The sequence below is a fragment of the Heliangelus exortis genome, chromosome 1, assembly GCF_036169615.1.
Source record: "Heliangelus exortis chromosome 1, bHelExo1.hap1, whole genome shotgun sequence".
NCBI classification, from domain to species: domain Eukaryota; kingdom Metazoa; phylum Chordata; class Aves; order Apodiformes; family Trochilidae; genus Heliangelus; species Heliangelus exortis.
In genome coordinates this window covers 118,288,883-118,307,457 of record NC_092422.1, presented here as the reverse complement: position 1 = coordinate 118,307,457, position 18,575 = coordinate 118,288,883, and the positions used below count along the sequence as shown (strand labels likewise).

The window sequence follows — 18,575 nt, the reverse complement described above, 5'->3', positions numbered from 1 at the left end:
GTTAACTTTTGAGGGCAAACCCCAAGGGCTAAGTATACTAGTAAACTCCAGCTGCATTGTACTTCTTTGCCAACACCGAGAATCCATAAACCCAATTTAACTTGCTGGTTAAACCAGGTTTACAGCTGTTTTGCATTGCTGGAGTGGGGCAGAGCAGCTGGAACATACCAGTGAATCAGGGTGATTTTTCCTTTTCTGGGCCTTTTATCCCTTTGTTGAGTCTTACATGGAATAAGCCAGGGCAGAGGCAGTCAGTTTTTGGCAATGCACAGCCAAGTTGCTAAAAGACTTGAATTTAGAGCCAAAGCCACTGTGCTTCTTTGTCTTTGTGTTTGGTTTTATATTCTCCTACTAGCTGTCTTCCATGGGGATATAAATGTGTAATAATTTCATGTCATACTGGCCTTATATTCAGTCTTTGTTTTGGTAAGGGCGAATATTAGCTTCAGTGTATTTTACAGGCTTTGATGAATCAAGTCATCTTATGAAAACACCTTTATAAAACTATAATTCTGTAGGATGAAGAAGTAGTTCAGGCTAAATTGCCAGAGGAATTTTTCACTTCAGGATTATCTTGTCTCTCATTGATTCCACTTGTGACTGTGTAGTCTCTTTATTTGTCTATGCCACATTTTCCCATCTATACAAAGCCTTCTAGGTTTGTCTTTTTGAGTCTTGCTGACATGAATGCCATTTTGTCCTGCTCTGGTTTCATGAAAGGGTCTTAGGCTCTTAATTATCAAATATTTCTTTTGGCTAAGATTGCAATGCAGCATGAGTGTAGATGAAGTTCTTGAGTCAGACAAGCTCGTGCTATCTACAGATCAGTAAATCCTGATATTGATTACAACCTGTAGTCAGCAATGCAATAATAATAAATATTATTGAGGGATAGACTAGATGATCTTTAGAAGGTCCCTTCCAACCCAAACCATTCTATGGCTCTATTATCAGTAATAAACAGGTTAAAAATTCTATCTGTATGTAGTTGATAATGGGCCTAATGCTGGAAGAAGGCCTGATTATTGCAGTAGGGTTTATGAACATATCAAAAAGGGTTCAAGAGGAGAAGAGAATATATAAGAACCCATGCAGAACGATCTTTGTGTTATTTGTTCCTTGCAGCATGTGCATATGATTACAATCACCTAGAAAGTGTTTAGAAATCTTTGCCTACAGCAAGAGCAAGTGCTGGATCAGCTGTGTAAAAGGGAACCACCCTAATCTGAATGGCTCTGTTGGACTCCAGCCTGCTTCACCTGCTCTTGCTGTCTTTACTGCACCTCGACTTCTTATGTAATTTTGAAGTTACTGAGGTCTTTATTTTTGCTTCTGCCCAACTATTACTTATCAGGGTAAAACAGCCATGTATCTTAAGTAGTTGCATTGAGAGCCACCACACCATGGCCAAATGAGTAGGTTGTGGTTTTTTTCAGTGTCATAGAACTGTGGCATTTTGTATCTAGATTACAGTAATGTCACACTTCTTTATGCATGGCTTCCATGCTGCTGATTTTGCGGGATGTCAGTAACCAGTTTGAAAATTAGAAAGCTAAAAAGAAGCATGAGATCTGTCTGCAACCAGCAGCAAAAGCAAGGGATCTATGCTGTTGATTTCAGATGAGTCCCCAAAATTTTCTCTGCCCATGCATGCCTAGGATTTTGTACCTGCTTTGAGGTCTGCAAGTCCTGATTGCCAGTGAATCAACTGCAGGGGAAAGGGAAGGACCACCTGTTGCACTAAGTGGTCACAAACTTTGCAAACAAAAGTAAATAGTTAAAAAAAAAACCCTAACAGCTTGTAACAGCTGCCACATTCCACTCAAGAGAAATCTTTATGCTAATGGAATCTGACATGATGTACATTAGATATCTACAATTATGCAAATAAAAAAAAAAAAAAAAAAAAAAAAAGAGAAAGAGGATGAATATAAGTCTTTTCCTGGGTAGATGATGTTTTATGTATAGTAGGTTTTTGTCATTGTTCTCACTCTCTCTTTGATACCTTGGAGTATAACATTTGTTGAGTGCATGATCTTCATTATATGGTCAAGGACTAAACTGAACTCTTTTTGTTTTATCAGTTAAATAAAGGGAGCAGTATCCCTGCTGTGCTCCAGATGGAGAGAAAATTCTGTTGAAGATCCATGTATGAAGTTGCTTAGAAAATTAATGGCTTTAAATGTCTCACATACCAGTTTGACTCTTGGACCAGACTGAAGAAAAAGCAGGGAATGAGGAATACTAGGCAGCTGAATATTAGAAAGAAGTCAGTCAGCAGCAGCTCACTCTTTTGTCAAAAGGATTCCGATCCCAGGAGATGTAATGTTAGTGCAGGAAGCTGCTTGGGGTTATTTTAAATCCTCTTGGGGCACTCAGTGGGGATGCTGATCTCAGAGTCGCCATGCTTGTGAGAATGGTGTCTTTCCTCCTATCTGCCAACGAGAAGCCTGGGAATTTGTGGATCAAAATAAATGAACTGTGGATTTTGAGGGCAATCTGGAAATAGTAGAAATGGGAAAGGAATGAAGAAAGAAAAAATCTGAAAGACTTTAATGTTCCTCTCTAATATCAGCAATGACCGCAGTAGTCCTGAGAGCTCTGCAAGTGAGCCTGTGGTCTTTTTGGTCGGCTCAGAGGTTGTTGGAAGCACTTCTTTCCACTTCTCCAGGTCCAACACTGTTAACCTGCAGTAGCTGGGTACATGATCAGTGTGGTAAGAAGGCAGAGCAGAAAGCCATCCAACGGGAGTAGAAAGGGAACAGGATTTTTACATGGTCATAAAACTTGGTCAGCTTATTTGTCCAAGCTAACTGTAACAAGGGACAGTATTTTGGGAACTTTTCTCTGTGTTATCTCTCAGCAGAATGTATTAGTGTAGAAGAGTTAAGCATTTGTGTTCCACTATTGTCATTGGGCCCTTTTCCACAGAAACCAAAATGGCTCTGTTTTCTTCTGGCTATGCATTGCTGCATCGAACAGCAAAAATAATCAGTGGGAAGATCAGAAAAAAAATACATAAGGAATGAGCAAGAATGGAAATAGATGGTTTCAGAAGCAATTTGCAAGGAGGACATGAGAGAGGCAGAGTGATATGAAATGTGCAGTCAGCAGGAGCTTTGGAGATGTTAATCTCCATGGTGCAGCAGAAAGGGTGCTTCTTCAGGCAGCCAGGTGAGGGGAAGGACCTTGTAGAGAAAAGAAGGCTAGGTCAAAAAGTGCAGCTTTATGGGTGCCTGTAAAAGCAAAGAAAAACATTTTGACCTGAAAGTGTCTCAATTGAAAATCCAGTGGAATACTGTAAGTTTAGAAACCTCAGCTGCATCCATTCCCACTTCTGCCAGTTGCCAGCAATGGATAAGCTTGGTTCTGGCATACACTTTCTCAAGGACTGTACTCTACCTCACCAAGAGAAAATCATAAAACTGTTTTAATTGCCACTTACTCATGTGTCAATAATGCCATTATCTGCCCCTCAGGGTGTTCAGAGACATGTTCTATTTTCCTGGAGCTTCAGGAGCTATTCTCTAGTTCCCCTCTGCTTAGACCAATATAAAGTAGATATAATGTCCTTATATCTCTGAATATAAGATGCACTCCTCTGAAGCTGGTGCATGAGGAGAATCAAGCTCCCAGTTCAAATGCCTAAAGGAAACTCAGCTCATTTCACCTTGTTTCCTTGTAAACACATTATGTGCAGCAGAGTGACTTGAGCTGTGCTAGCTGCCAGCCACCACAATTAAGTGCTACATATTGAGACTGACTCACCCTGAACCCTCTGTATGTTGCTTACTTACAGATGTTGACACCTATCTCTTGATTAATTCAGAATCCTAACACGTGTAGAGAACTCTAGTTAAGAGTCACAGAGTCCTAGAGAGCTGGATGTCAATAGGAACGATTTTCATATGTCAGATGTACTTAAAGTCCCCAGAATTCCTTTGGTCTGGAATGCCCTCAGTGTCCCCAACTGGATGACCCCATTCAGGAGGGCTTAGCTCAAAAAGGGCTGAAGGAAAACAAAATTCAGCTCAGGGCCTCCTGAGACTAAAGTAAATGCAGCAAGACTAGTGATTCTCCTGAACCCATTTCCCAAATTTGAGTAATGAGAGGTATTTGTTTATCTGTGTACTAATTTGGGGGCAACTGTAGATTTCAAGGCACAAAATAATTGCCCCAAGAATAACCATAAAAAAATTATTTTCTCCTTTGGTGGTACTGCATGGTTGGGTAGACACTGGCTTACCAGTAATAAGAGAAGTCCTTCTAAAATTTTTGATTTGTGTCAGCATGACAAATCATACCCAAGGTTGTTGCCCTCCTTCCATTTCCATGTTGTCAAACACACCCTTGAAAAGTCTGGAAAGTCAGTGGAGTGATACCAGCACCAAAGCAGTGAAAGGGGACTTAAGCCTCTGATATTTCATTTTCTGCAGCATGCATTTGCAGTCAATTCCCTGGGGTCCCAAAGGCTCCAGCCACATGCCCAGTTAGAAAGACTTCCCAGGAAATGCTGAAATGATGTGGGAACAGCACCCAGGCAAGTGTCATCTGTTGGCCATTTACCTTACTGCTTCAGAAGATGCTTCTGAGTGTTTGCACAAAGTACAGATAATGTGGCTTAAACCAGTCTCTTTAGATCCAAACCTGCCATTTACTGACTCATTTCAGGAGGAAAACTCCATAATGGAAGCTTTTCCCTAGGCCCAGTCTCTTAAGACTCCCAGTGTAGTTTACTTTCCTAGGACATCAGAGAAGATGTATGACTTTTGGTTAATGGTTCAGCACATGAGTAGATATACAAAAAAGGTGTTACTGTTATTTGTGAAGCATAGTCTTGCTTTTTGTTAAAGGACAGAATTATTAACCATCACTAGGAAAACAAATGTCCTAAGCATAGTAACCTCTACTGAGGCTTACCTGCTTCGACCCTTTGAGGTGGAATAATTTGAGCTAGAGGAAGCAAATAAATATCACTTTGCTCCTGAAGTAGGGAGTGAATGTCTGAGCCTCTTCATATTCTCATGCTCTGTCTTGTGGTCACAGAATCCCAGCAGGTTATGTCATATTGTCTTGAATCAGCTCGTGGTAAGGATATCAGTTCTGGTTGTAGTTCTGGGTGTCCATGTAACAGTCCTGTGTTGTTAGGTTTTGTGTTGCTCCTTAAGATAGATGCACCTATTATTGCTTTGGTCCAACTTATGAGCCAGTGTGAGTGATAAAGTCACCATATTCAAAATTGATTTGGAGCAATACATGCTGAACTTTTCCAGTGTCCTACATTGTACTGGCAGATTGTTTAAACCATTGGTAAAATGTACTGAGAACAACCTTCAGGCAAAATGTCCACTATCCAATGACATATCACCTGGAGTTCTCACAGAAGATAAAGGCTTCCTGGTGGCACTTGGAGCTGGAAGTTTCTCAGATACTGCCAAGCAAACAGTTTATGTACATGCCACTGCAGCAGTCTGAATTGTCCAGAAGTGTTTCCATGCGGCAGGAGGTGGGGTGGGTGATTCTGCAGGTGGCATCTTCACCCCTGGTCTCTTCTTAATTATAGCCCTTTACACTGATGTGCAAGCTGCTCCAGGACACGCTGTCTCTCAGAAGCACTGTAAATTTGAGACTCAGCCTGCATGACCTCAGGGTTATTAAAGAGTTTCTGGCATTTGCTTGGTATGGAAGGAATTTTAGCTGGGGTGATTTCATCACATCTTTAACACAGATAGCTACGTTTTGTCTCCTTAAGTTTCCCCTGCAGACAGAAATATCTCTCTCTTTCTTAAAGTGCAGAGAATAGGTATACATGGCTGTTTTATTTCTTCACTGGTATCCTTGTACTAATGTGATCAATGAAGACATTCTGAAGTATTGTTTCTGTACCTTCTTTGAAATGCACACAGGTCTTCTTGAGCCATTTGACCAAATGCTCCACAACGCTTTATTCCTTTGTCAACCATCTATATAATACTGGTGCCAATTTTTAAAAAAACAGGTTCAAAATTTAAACACATTGCTTTGCAGGATGTTTTGTGAATTATTTTCATCTAATGTGAGTGTGCACCCTGTTGCAAAATAGAACTGCTATTTGCATAATTTCATCTTAGCCCTGACTTATGGGAACTAGGACCATATATACACTGTACCTAATACATACATGAGATACCTTTGTAAAGAAATGGCCACCTGACTCAACAGGCTAACCTGGACTTTTAAACTAGTATGACATCACTTTTTTGTTTGCTTCTTTTTTGAGCACACCTTCTTCTTCTCCCCCATAAAGAGAAGTGGTTGTCTCATGTGCTGTTTTCTGCAGTTTTCTTCAATTACTTTTCTTGGTAATGAATTCCATATGCTTACTATCTCCCCTTTTTGTACTTCAGTAGCCTAGAGCATTTCCCTCACCAAAAGAAGCATGGTTATTTTCCTAGGAAATATCATTGTTTAAATAAGATATTATGGGAGCAAAGAAAACACATTTCTAAAACGGTGCTGCCAAATGGCAAAAGAACAAAATGTTCATTATTTTTGATGACAAAGATCATTGTAAAGTATTGTTTAAAAATAACCCGTTTTTCGATAGTAGTGAGGGAGGATATCCAATTAAATAGAATGTAGTTTTCCAGTGAGCCCATCTAATCTGGGATTGAAACTATGAATTAATTTTTTTATTTCTATTTTTTAAATCTCTATATTGCACTCTGTTGCCAGTGCTGTGGTGATGTTTGTTAATATTGATATTTTCTGTTGAGGGTCCTTTTTTCAGCTGTTTCTAAAACTTTGCAAAAATGCCAGATGTCATGGTGAAAACCCAAAGCCCCTGATGAAGCAAGAAATCACAACAAACCATGAATCTATGTGTGTGTGCGTTTATACACTTCCCTTGTTGGCTTTCCTCACTTTCCCTCACTTTACTGCTCACGGCAGGTAGTGCAACTACTTACAAGAGACTTAGCTAAAAGCAAAAGTACAAGACAGAAAATCACCTTTATCCTGGCCCAAACCAGGACAGACTGAAGTGGCTTACCTGGCATGTTTACTTTGCAGACTCAGAGCAGAGCACTGGGTCAGACACAGAGGTCCTGGCGGAAAGGACATCCTGCTCATTCGGCTCCCATTCTGACCTTACATCTGGTGGCTCAGGCCCTCAGGCTCCTCCACCTTCATCCATGGAAGAGATCCAGGTAGAGCTGCAGTGTGCTGACCTCTGGAAAAGATTTCATGACATTGGGACAGAGATGATCATCACGAAAGCAGGCAGGTAAGATATCTCTGGCTTTCTGTTTAGTTAAAACAAAACAGCCAGCAGCAATGAGAAAAATAAATACTAAGAGAAACCTGGGGAAGGGTTGTTTGTTTGTTTTTTCTTTCTTGATAGCCCAAATAAATTAATATAGAGGAAAAAATAAATGACTGTAAGATTTTCATGGTAGTATCTCCTCCTAGCTTTCTTAATATAGACAAAGTTGTTTCATATTATTGCTTGAATCAGTGGCTCCAAAGGAAAACTGGCAGCCACAAGGAACTATTGAGGATAGTCTTTCCTTTGAGCAGATAGATCAGGAAATGATCATTTTGCTTTTGGCTGTACTGAATTTAAGATGAGTTATGAATTTGGGGGTAAGCCCAACTGAAATAACAGTTTTATTTCAAGTTCCCTTTGCACTTCATGAGACAACTGATTTCATGTCAAATATAGTGAAACTCAAACTCAACTTTGTGCCAAAGGAATGTCTTCCAGCAATTCTAAAAAAAAAAAAAAAAAATGTTTGTGTTTTAAAAACGTGCAGGTTTAATGTTTTCCCCTGCTATTGCAACAGATAAAATGTCAGCTGAAGTTAGGCAGTGCCAGATTTTAAAAAGAAAAAAACAGAAAAACTCACCCTGCCACACTCTTAGCCAAGGGTAAGGTCTTCACTTGCTGTCTACTATAAAAAAACAAAAAAAAGACTAAAGGTCCGTTTGCCAAAGCACAGCTTGGAAGTGTAGCTGTAAATTTCTAGATCACTCAGGCTATGAGGGGTGCCGGACTTCCAGCCAGGTTTGCGCTGACCCAGTTTTGGTCGCTTCCACCTGGCGATGTCCGGGTGCCGGTCAGGAGAGGGACATCAGCACCATGGACAGAGACGGCGACAGGGGACCAACCACGTGACCGTCCCCGGCGCTGGTTTGCGCCGCCCGCGGAGGGGAATTTTCTGCAAGTTTTTTTTGGGGAACCCCCCCCCCCCCCCCCCCCCCTCCTCCCCTTCTCCTTCCCCCCCCTTCCCCACGGGGCTTTGCTGATTAAGCTTTTGTTTCATGTTTGTGCTCTCAGAATTTGCCGGAAAAACTGGAAGGACTTGTTGCTTGTTCTCGTGAAGTGAGCACTATTGCTCTGTAGCTCCAGGAAACCTGGAGAATTTGAGGAATGTTCTAGCAGACAAAAACGCCAAATAAACACTGAAGAAGAGTATCAGAAGCAGATTAGCTCCTAGTTTTGAATATACGATCTCATTGCCACAGGAAGCAACTCTAAACGGTACAGAGTGTGCTGCTGATTTTGTCCTTCTGCCTCGAATGTAATAGGCAAAGTAACAACAATTCTAACACTTGCTATTATGCAACAACTTTTCTCTGGAGATGTTGAAGCAGAGAGAATTTTAACAACTTTTTTTTTTTTTTCATATGGGCTGAAATTGAGACCTAAATGATCATTACATATGACTCCATCAGAACCAAATTCCAAGCTTCTGACTTCGTTGTCGTGATGCCTGGGTCTTAGAAAATTAAAATAATATATGGTTACCTGTTGGATTAACTATAATTAATTATTTTAGGGAGTAGATAGACTTAACAGCAGCATAAGTATCTTTAACCCCACCAACATCAGTACACACTAAGACACCCAAAGCTTAGTAATATGCAGATTATTTCAGCAGCTCACACATTTGTGAATGAAGTAGCTGACCTTTCTGATCTTAAAAAGCCATAGAATAATTACAGGTATTTAAAAGAAAATAATCAAAGCAATTGCACAAAGCAATCAATGACACTGCAATGTTGCAAACAGTTCAATGCAGCTTCTCACAAATGCTCTGACAGCCAAGAAGGAAGAGTTCATGGAAAAACCTGAAATATTCTGGGGAGATACAACATAATTAAATTAAATACTTTGGATCAGTTCAAACAATGAAAAAATTCTGTTTGGTCAGACTGATATAAAAAAAAGATCCTGTAGTTCCTTGAAAGTTTTTAGGAAATTACAATATTGAATAAATTGCTGGTTTTTTTTTTTTTTAAAAAAACCACATTTATTTTTTTAAATTTGTCATCTCCTGTCTTTGAGCTTTGAACTCTTATTGGTTGAGTATGTATTTTGTCACTTTTGATATAAAACTCCTTTCCTCACATTTATGTATTGAAGTGTTTTGTGTTGTTTCACAGAACATGCAATTCATGTTGCCTTCCTAACAAACATAGTTTACCACATGACATATGATCATCACACATAATTGCAACAAATCCTTAATTACATAGTACCAGAATTAAGCTCATTAAGAATTTTTGTGAGATGTACATAGTTCCTTCCATGAGGGTACATGATGCAACTAAACTACAATTTCTGTAAAGCACTATGCCAGGAAAAACCCACCCAGTTAGTAAAGAAGCAACTCAAAACAAAGCACTAATTTTTTTCTCTTTGCCCCAACTTGGCAAATTTTGTTTTTCATGATTTGGAGGAAACCTTGGTCTGCATTTTCTGAAGAAATACTTCATTATTTGTGCTGCACTTCTTATGAAAGACAGACAGCCTAAATTTATCTTATGGAGTCCAAACCAATATGTATTTTGATAATTTTTTTGTAGGGAATAGACATAAGGAAACCTGTAAGGAATGTAAATATTTCTCTTTCCAGGAATATTTTCTGTAACACCATTAAAAGCATTCTCCAGTGCCTCTGCAAGCAACAGTCTTGAAAATTTTTACTGCTTATGAAAGACTTTTTCCACTTACAAATATTATATTCTTTATGATTTAATAATATTCTTTCTCACTGAAAGGAGAGGCTTATCATTAGTTGAGTCTTGATAGGTATCAGTTAGCTCATCACTGGCTGACCATACAAAATCTGTATAGCTACTAAATATATATTCTTTCTGCTTGATGATATTCATCTCCAGAAGTGATGTTGAGAACACTGGAGGTAATATTTTTTTCTGCTGACTACATTTGTAGATTAACCACTGCAAAGCACAGTGAACAGACAGTTTCTTTAGGTAGTACATTTGCTCATTTGGGCTGGTCCTTACATATACGATAAAATTCACAAGTTAAATCTTTCCTTCAGAGAGGATATATTGGGTCAGAGCTGAATCTAGTGATCCTGTTTCTCCATATGGGATGCATGATATGTAATCCCATTGTATGACTGATGGCAAAATAGCAGAACTGGTGCTATTTCCTGAAGATTTTCTACTCATTGAATCTGTGAGAGACACAGAGTCTATTTTCCAACTTCTTCTTTCCCTGGGGAAGATTTTGCTCTTCTTGATGCTCTCTCTTTGGAAACTCTTTTTGAGTCCTGTAAGGCCTCTTGTTTTGAAAGCCCTTGTAATTACAGGCTCAGTTCCCTATAACTACAGCTGCTCCTTAATCTTCTGTGACTTGCAAGGCACTGCTTTGTTTTTGTCTGACCCCACAATGTCCTTCTGCTCTTACTGTGTAATGCTAGTTTCCAACCTACGTTCTCATTTCAAACATATTTCTGGAGCTCTATCCTGCCTACTATGGTTAGGCCTACTACACTTTTTAACATTCAGACTCCCACTCCCACTCCCATTTAAGTCTTCCTTTTTTTTTTTTTTTTTTTCCTTCTCTTGATGCTGTATTTATAGATGTCTCCCTTTTTTATTCTTATTTTTATTTTTTTGTCTGTTTCCATAAACCTACTTCAGTCCTCTTAGAACTTTTCCTTCCTTTGTTTTAAATCAGAATAGCATTACTAATAATTTAATAAGATGCTTAAAACAAGACTCCTTTGTTGTGTGTGGAAAAGATGTAAATGTCTTTCTGTCAGCTGGAGTGCATTCGAATCTTCAATCAATTTTATCTCCTTTTTGTCTGCAAGGTAGCCCTAAACTTCATTGTGTAAAGAAAAAATAAATTCAACTTAAGCCACAAGTTCAAACAACTAGTCCTGAAAACATCTTTAACTCTTTTTCTCTGCAAAAGGAATTTGTGTTTCCTTCACAAACTGTGATGATACATGTACACTGGCAACATCAACAGAGGAATCCTAATTCCCCCCACACCTTTATAACCCTCAGCTAAATTCCATGGTCACCTGAACTTCAGGGGCAGCTGTCACTTAGCTGCTACATGGAAGTGCTGCCCAAAGGGAAAAGCAATGTGCACTTATTTCTGGGGGAATGTACTATGAAGTGTGCTTGGAGTTCTCCTCTGAGAGGGAGGCTCTGCCTTTTGTTTATGGAGGGGTTATACGAGTGCAAACACATGCACAAGCACAGCCAGGATGTATTCCTCTGGGATTCCTCTGGGGACACAGGTATTCTACTTATCACAGTATTCTACTCATCTCAACAGTGAGGGAAACAATCTCATCTGTTGTGTTATGGTTACCATACCTGTACTGTGGGATGTCTCAAATCTAAGTGCTGAGGCTAAGGCTCAGTAATAAGAGCGGGAAAAGTCAGCAGTGAGTGGAACAGGTGACCTTGTCCTCTCCTGACTCCTTTGTGCCTCCTGGTATTTTTTTTTTCTGGAGCTTCTTTGCCTCCCTGAAATAATGAGTCTGAGTTGTTTGAAATGTGTGCTTGGAGCTGTTTGCATTATCAAATGTTGGGTGTTTTTTTATTTCCAGTGGAAGGAAGGAAGGGCCCCACAGTACTATTCAGCTAGGGACACCGGCAGGGATTTTCTGGTGAAGCTCTGTTGATGCTGACAGGGCCCATGGAGAGGACTTCTCAGAATGAGAGCTGGCAGGCTGTAGCTACTAAACTGCTGCCCAGAGGTCCTGGCCCAGTGGACCAGATAATCTTTCTTCAGCTCTAGAAAAATGTCCCCTTTGGGAGCTACTGAGAAGATCTACTGGGCTCCCTCTCCCTCATAAACAATAAATCCTTTTGCTCTCAAGCCCTGCCCTCAGCCTTTCCTCTCAACACAAACATCTCCTTTACATATTCCCACACTGCAGAAGGAAACAGAAGGGCATTAATACCATCCCTCTGTGCACTAGTGAGCTGGCAAAAGGTTTTTTGATCAGGTTTCAGATATCTTTATAGATCATTAACTTTTTCACATTCAGAGTTTCATAGAACTCATTTTTGTGATGGAAGGAGACAGCAATTGAGTAGACTGAGCACATGGGTGTTACAGAAAAGCTTTTAAAAACACTTTCAAATGGCCCAAAAATAATTGTAATAATTTATTTCATATGACATCACACTTGCCCTAAAAGGGCACTGTGTGTAAGTTCACAGTCTAAGTTTAGGAAGACTGTTTTCCTGCTTAGTGGTAAAGCTAACATATAAATAACCTGACCATCCTAAACTGCTGCTGATATAAAACCTCCTCCTAAAATATATCAGATGTCATCATGTGTTCCCTATGAAAAACAGCCTTCTTGTCTGTAACTGTGGACTATAAAGCTAGCTGATACCTTTCTTGATGAATGGCTTGACTATTTATTAACTCAGCCATATTAAAGTGGTCTGAATTCCTTCCAAGCCTTTGAGTCTCCCATTTTCTGTAGAGCTGGTGCCTCCTGGGGGCCCAGATCCAGCCAAGAGGAAACAGAAAGCATGGGGATTTTACCAGGATTACACCTGAGTACATCCCCAAGTTGCCACTCTTTGCCTCTTCCTTTTCCATCTTGTTCTTTTCATGCAGCAGTGCTGCTGGAGAGCTGCTGTGGTAATTCCAGGCTTCATCCTTAGGACAAAGAAACCTCAGTCACTTCTATGCCCACAAAAAAGCAACCCTGTAATAATTTACAAAACTTTCAAAGTACGCTTAAACCTTAGAGAAAGCAGTGGGATCAGCAGAGCTCTCTCCGATCATTTTAGAGATTAGCTTCTAAGCCTGTTGAATGGTTTGTGGTAATATTTTACAAGGTATTTCATAAGCAAACAACCCCACAGGCTATACTGCAACTTTGCACAGGGCTGCAGATTTGGAGAGAGCTTCTTGGGACACATAGATTTCCAGTTTCCCAGTACAGAGTTCACAGACTTAGACCCGAAGAGACTCAGATATTAAATCTGGATTAACCTGGGTTTTTCATCAGCCCTCTGAAATATGACCTACCTCTTAAGCTTCTCCCAAGCCACCTCTCTCCAATTAAGGAGAGCTGGACTGTAAAATGCCACATCCTGTACCCATTTGGTTTGGCAGATTTAATGAGCCATTGTGGTAGAAACAAGGTAATGCCCTCAAGCCACCAAAGACTAATCCATTATTCTTTTTTTCCCCCCAGCCCATTCAGCTGGTAAACTCACACCATCAGTTGCACAAATCTGCTTTCTCCTTAAAGGGTTTCTGCATACAGGTTTTCTGACAGTTTTATGTCTTTCATAACTCGAGTTAGATGTGCTCTGGCAGCTGTGGGGTAGTGCTTTCCCCACCCACCCTGATAAATGCCCTTTCCATGTCCCTGCTCACTTCAAGGGGCTGGACTAGATGACCTCTAAAGGTCCCTTCCAACCCACTGCCTTCTATGTTTCTATGATTCTATGATGGTATTATTCCAAGGCAGATGATGCAGTTACTTGCAGATCAGAACTTTACATTTCAGTGGCATGAAATGGAAGAGCTGCAGGGAGGGCGAAGCCTTAGCACCAGTCTCCTTCTTCCCACCCTTGTCTTCAATATGTGTGTTGAACCTTTGTACCTACGTGTGGCTTGCATGGAAAAGATTAAAATAGCTTCTTATGGTTGCATCCCTTCAGTGCAAAGTTTTGGAGACATATTTGTGGATGCTGACATAAACTTTCCTGTTTTATTCCTCCTCTAAGCTGTGTCCACTTGGGAGGAGATCTACACCTTCTTCTCTGACATTTTGCTGTTCCTCACTAAATAGAAAGTATCATGATGGCTTCTAGGGATTGCCCCTAGAAACAGTGGATATAATTTCTTGTGTGCTTTTCCATGATTTGGCCTTGTGATTTTAAATTCCATTTTATTATCCTCATTCCATTCAAACTACTCTTGCTCCATAAGGGTAGTATCTACATAGGTATCTACTTACCAGAGGAGCAGAATGTAATTTCCTGTGAGGGTCCAGTACTTTCATAGTTTCTTCTACCAAAACTCTGTATCTTCTGGGCAGAAGTTGTGTGATTGAGTGACAACATCCTGTAGAACCTCAGCTCAGGGTTTTCTCAGATAAGTGCTGAGAAGCCAGTCAAGTAGAGCTCAGGTCTGAGTTAAAAGCAAAACAATGGAGGACTTTTTCCACTGCTGTGGTCTGCTGTTCATTTTCTTTTTCAACTCACCAGCTCTCCTCCTCAGATTTTATGATGTTAAAATACCACAGTGGTGGCAAATATAATATGGCATAAACAATTCACGCAGCATGCTGTTTGAGGAAGGTGTAGAATGGCAAGGGGACTACTGGCAAACAGGAAATTTTAAAATAGGACAAATTATGCCATAGCCACAGTAATGCTGGCATGCTTTAACACTAAAATTGTTCTGAGCTATTGTCTTCTGAAATAACTGCCTAGCTACAAACACCTCTGGAAGAGTGAATAGTGCAGAGCAAAGCTAAGCATGTGCTCAGACAAGAAAAGAAAGTCTGGGAATGTATTCTTGCTGGTGTAGAGTTTCATAACTTGCCAATGAAAAGAAAATGCTTAGGACAAATCTGGATCATTTGTCATAAAAAAGACTACAGCTCATTAGAGGACTTCAAGGAAAGCATGACAATAATGTCAGTGTTTCTCTTAAATGTCAAATATATGCCTAATAAGTAGATAAATTCATCTTTTCTTCAGAAACTATATTTTCTTAAGCAACTATTACTCTGGTACTATCAAACTCGATACTGAAATGTGACTTTCTCACAAAAGAGGAATAAAGTGATGCTGTGTTTATTGGAATATGAGACAATAATTAGAGATGGGTGGCCATCAGGAAAAACAGCAGGAAGAAGGTACACTGTCCATCCTAGAAATGCCTAGAGAGGACAATTTGTGTGGAGCATAGCAGAACTGTCTGCTAGGAGCTGGGAATAGACAGGGTGCTCAGCTAGGAGTGTTTTAATGTTACCCATAAGTTTCATCCTGCTACCCCTTTTCTTAAATGGGAAAAATTCAAAGATGCAACCCCCTGCCTGCACCCCCTGTGATTAGTCTTCACTAATCACACTAAGACTAGTGGAGTCATGACAAGAACTGGGCTGTGTAAAGCAGCACATTCCTGATGTGAGAGAGGCCTAAGGAACCCCTTCATCTTCCTTATTCACCATATTCTTCCTTATTTCTACTCTTCTTCTAGGAGAATGTTTCCAGCCATGAGAGTGAAAATTACAGGCTTGGATCCCCACCAGCAGTATTATATTGCAATGGACATTGTGCCTGTGGATAACAAGAGATACAGGTAAGCTTTTTAGGGGCAGAGGTAGGAACATTGTGATAACTTACTGTCAATGATAGCCTAGGAAATACACCATGGCAAAGGCATGCTGACGGAGACCATTTTGATTTACACTAACATCAATTAGTTGATTTGACCAGAATATTGAAAGACGAGCCAGAGGTTTAATGTACACTTTTGCACTTTTGAATGGAAATCTTACTCTTTTCAAATAGCAGTTATTTATCAGGGAGATCCTTCACATGGATTTCATAATTGGATGTTCAAGGGGATGGTTAATTAAAGTTATCAGTGCGAAGTCTGGAGCCTATAAAACTATTTCAGCAAGATAGAAATAGGCAAGCAGCACCTCAACTAAGATGAGCAGCTCAGGTCTGGCCTGAACTGGGTTGGATGGTTTTTTTTTTTGAAAAGCATTCACTGTCCATGAGAGCATCCACAGGGCATATGGACCCTGACCTTCAGTGTGGAGCTGTTGAGAAACTCTCTGTTAAATCTCCACCTCTGAGCTGAAAGACAGGAAGAGGAGATTTCTCTGATACTAATGGGCTTCCCAGTCCTAAAAAGTACTCCAGAAAACTCATGTTCCTCTGCATGCCAGAAAACTCTCTGGACAAAGGTGATTTATCTATAATCATTAAAATGCCTTTTCACCAAAGAGTCTTTACCAGATTTCAAGGATTCAAGAACTGATCCTCTTCTTCAAATGCTAAATAGAACGTTTGCTATCAGAGCATAAAGTGTTTGTCGGAAAAATTATTTTCTTGGAAGCATCAAGGTAGCGTCTGATACTCAGCAGAGTGGTTTTCCTCTTTCTTTGAGTGTGGTTCTGACAGCAACAATGTTGAAAATAAATATACCATACACTTTGTTTTTGTCCTTGTTAGCTTGTGCAGCCACATAGAGCACATTAGCAGTGAAAGGAACAGATTTACAGATTTTTTTTTTTCCATTTCTTTTGAAAATACAGGGAATGAGTCACTGTTTGTAGGTGAGGGCTGAAAGAGTTTACCAGAACTGAGTAGAGATCCAGTGAGGTGCAGCACAGGGCAGAAGTCAGAGGTGTTAGCAGGACTGTTTGTGAAATGCCTTAGGCTGAAAGAGCCACAGGACAGAAAGAAAAAAGGTATCTAGGCAAAGCTGTGGTAGAGAAATTCATGGTATATATAGGATGGCTAGATCAGGTACACATTAGATCACAAACAACCAGGAACACAAAAGTTACTTTTTTCCTCTAATCCCAACACTTGTAATACTATATGGAATTTCCTACTTCACAACATTTCAAACCAGAAATTCTGTTTTATCCATTGTTCTAGTGGTATCCTTTGGGTTTTGCCCATTCTGGCTGAAGACACATTTTTTGCAGAGTCTGGCATGGAAGCCAGTACAGATTTCCAGGGGATTTATTAATACTTCAGAGAGGGCTTTATTTACCCATATTTTTTAGCTTCTTACTCTGGCTCAGAGAGGGTTAAGGACTTGAGAAGGCACATGTGGCAGCATTTTACATGGAAAATAACTGCAAAGGTGGTTTTAATAAGGAATCAAGCCTGAACAAGTGGCTCAGGGGTAATCTGGCTTTCATTTATGGAGGCTGCCATAAAGCACATTCTCCCCTGACTGCAAATGAGAGCTTTGGATTTGTGCAACAGGGTGGTGGTGGTGGTGGTGGTGGCGGCGGTGGTGAGCCCTGGAAATGTTGCTCCAGCAAGTGAGCAAGTGACAATTTCCCTTAGCCATCTCCTCTTCCTCTTTCAGGTATGTGTATCACAGTTCCAAGTGGATGGTGGCTGGCAATGCTGACTCCCCAGTGCCCCCAAGGGTTTACATCCACCCCGACTCGCTGGCTTCTGGAGACACCTGGATGAGGCAGGTGGTCAGTTTTGACAAACTCAAGCTGACAAACAACGAGCTTGATGATCAAGGCCATGTAAGTTGAAAGCTAATCCTGGTGTTTTGCTGTCCCAGCCTTACTCCTCTCAGACTTGAAAGGGTGTTCTTGCTGCTTTGATGCTTCTGTGTGCTTGTGGGCACACTCTGTAGCCATTCTCCAGAATTATGGAGCTTTTTTCCTTATTTTAGTGCTTTCCTCAAAATGTTGCCTGATCCTATAAATGAATAAAGCCCCTCTCTCTGCATGCAGCACAAACTTCGTCTCAAGTAAGAAAAGGGTAATTTTCTTCATATTAGGGCTTACTCCATTCCTGCTTCCTTATATATCTGGGTAGAATGTTTGGGGGAAAAGAAAAATCCTTTTCCTTCTTTTCTTTTCTCTTCAGATAATCTTACATTCAATGCACAAGTACCAACCCCGTGTTCATGTCATCCGCAAGGATTTCAGCAGTGATCTTTCTCCTACAAAGCCAGTTCCTTCAGGAGATGGGGTGAAAACTTTTAACTTTCCTGAGACTGTCTTCACCACAGTGACAGCCTACCAAAATCAACAGGTAAAGATCCTTTAGGATCCTTTTTTTTTGGCATTCATAAAAATAGTGTGCTCTTCATATTTGAGACATTAGCCTAACTAAGAAGCATACCTCAAGAAGAGTGTATGTTTTTCAGAATAAGTTTTTTTTTCTGTACAAAACCAAAATTTTTACTATGAGGCAGTGTGTAGACATGAGATAGCAAGCCAGAAAACTACCTTGCAGATAGGTGAGATAAACCATAAAAAAATATATTGTGTTCAGTTTTCCTTGAAGCTTCGTGGTACAGTGTCCTGTCCCCACTGTAATTTTAAGGCTGTACAGCTAGTCCAGATCTGTTACCTCAAAGAGAAATCACATAGCTGTTTTTGTTTTTTTTTAAACAGTGAAGGAATAAGTTGTAGAGAAGTACAATATCGTCAGTTTGTTGAGAATGGAAGCCTTTGAACATAAGCAGCAGTTGTCTATGTATTATATATGAACTGAAATTCTTATAACTCATATTTGATTCAGATCTTACACAGTTCCCAGTGGGAAGTGTTACTGTT

General features: G+C 40.1%; 1 protein-coding gene across 1 annotated transcript in view; it reads left to right on the top strand.

Moving 5' to 3' along the window:
* The window catches only part of TBX15 (T-box transcription factor 15), a 92,372-nt gene that overhangs the window by 46,390 nt on the left and 27,407 nt on the right, over nucleotides 1–18,575 (top strand). The window contains exons 2-5 of the mRNA XM_071761343.1: nucleotides 7,051–7,264; nucleotides 15,500–15,601; nucleotides 17,360–17,531; nucleotides 17,881–18,048. Of these exons, the coding sequence (XP_071617444.1) occupies nucleotides 7,051–7,264; nucleotides 15,500–15,601; nucleotides 17,360–17,531; nucleotides 17,881–18,048 (656 nt within the window). The remainder of the gene's footprint in view (nucleotides 1–7,050; nucleotides 7,265–15,499; nucleotides 15,602–17,359; nucleotides 17,532–17,880; nucleotides 18,049–18,575) is intronic.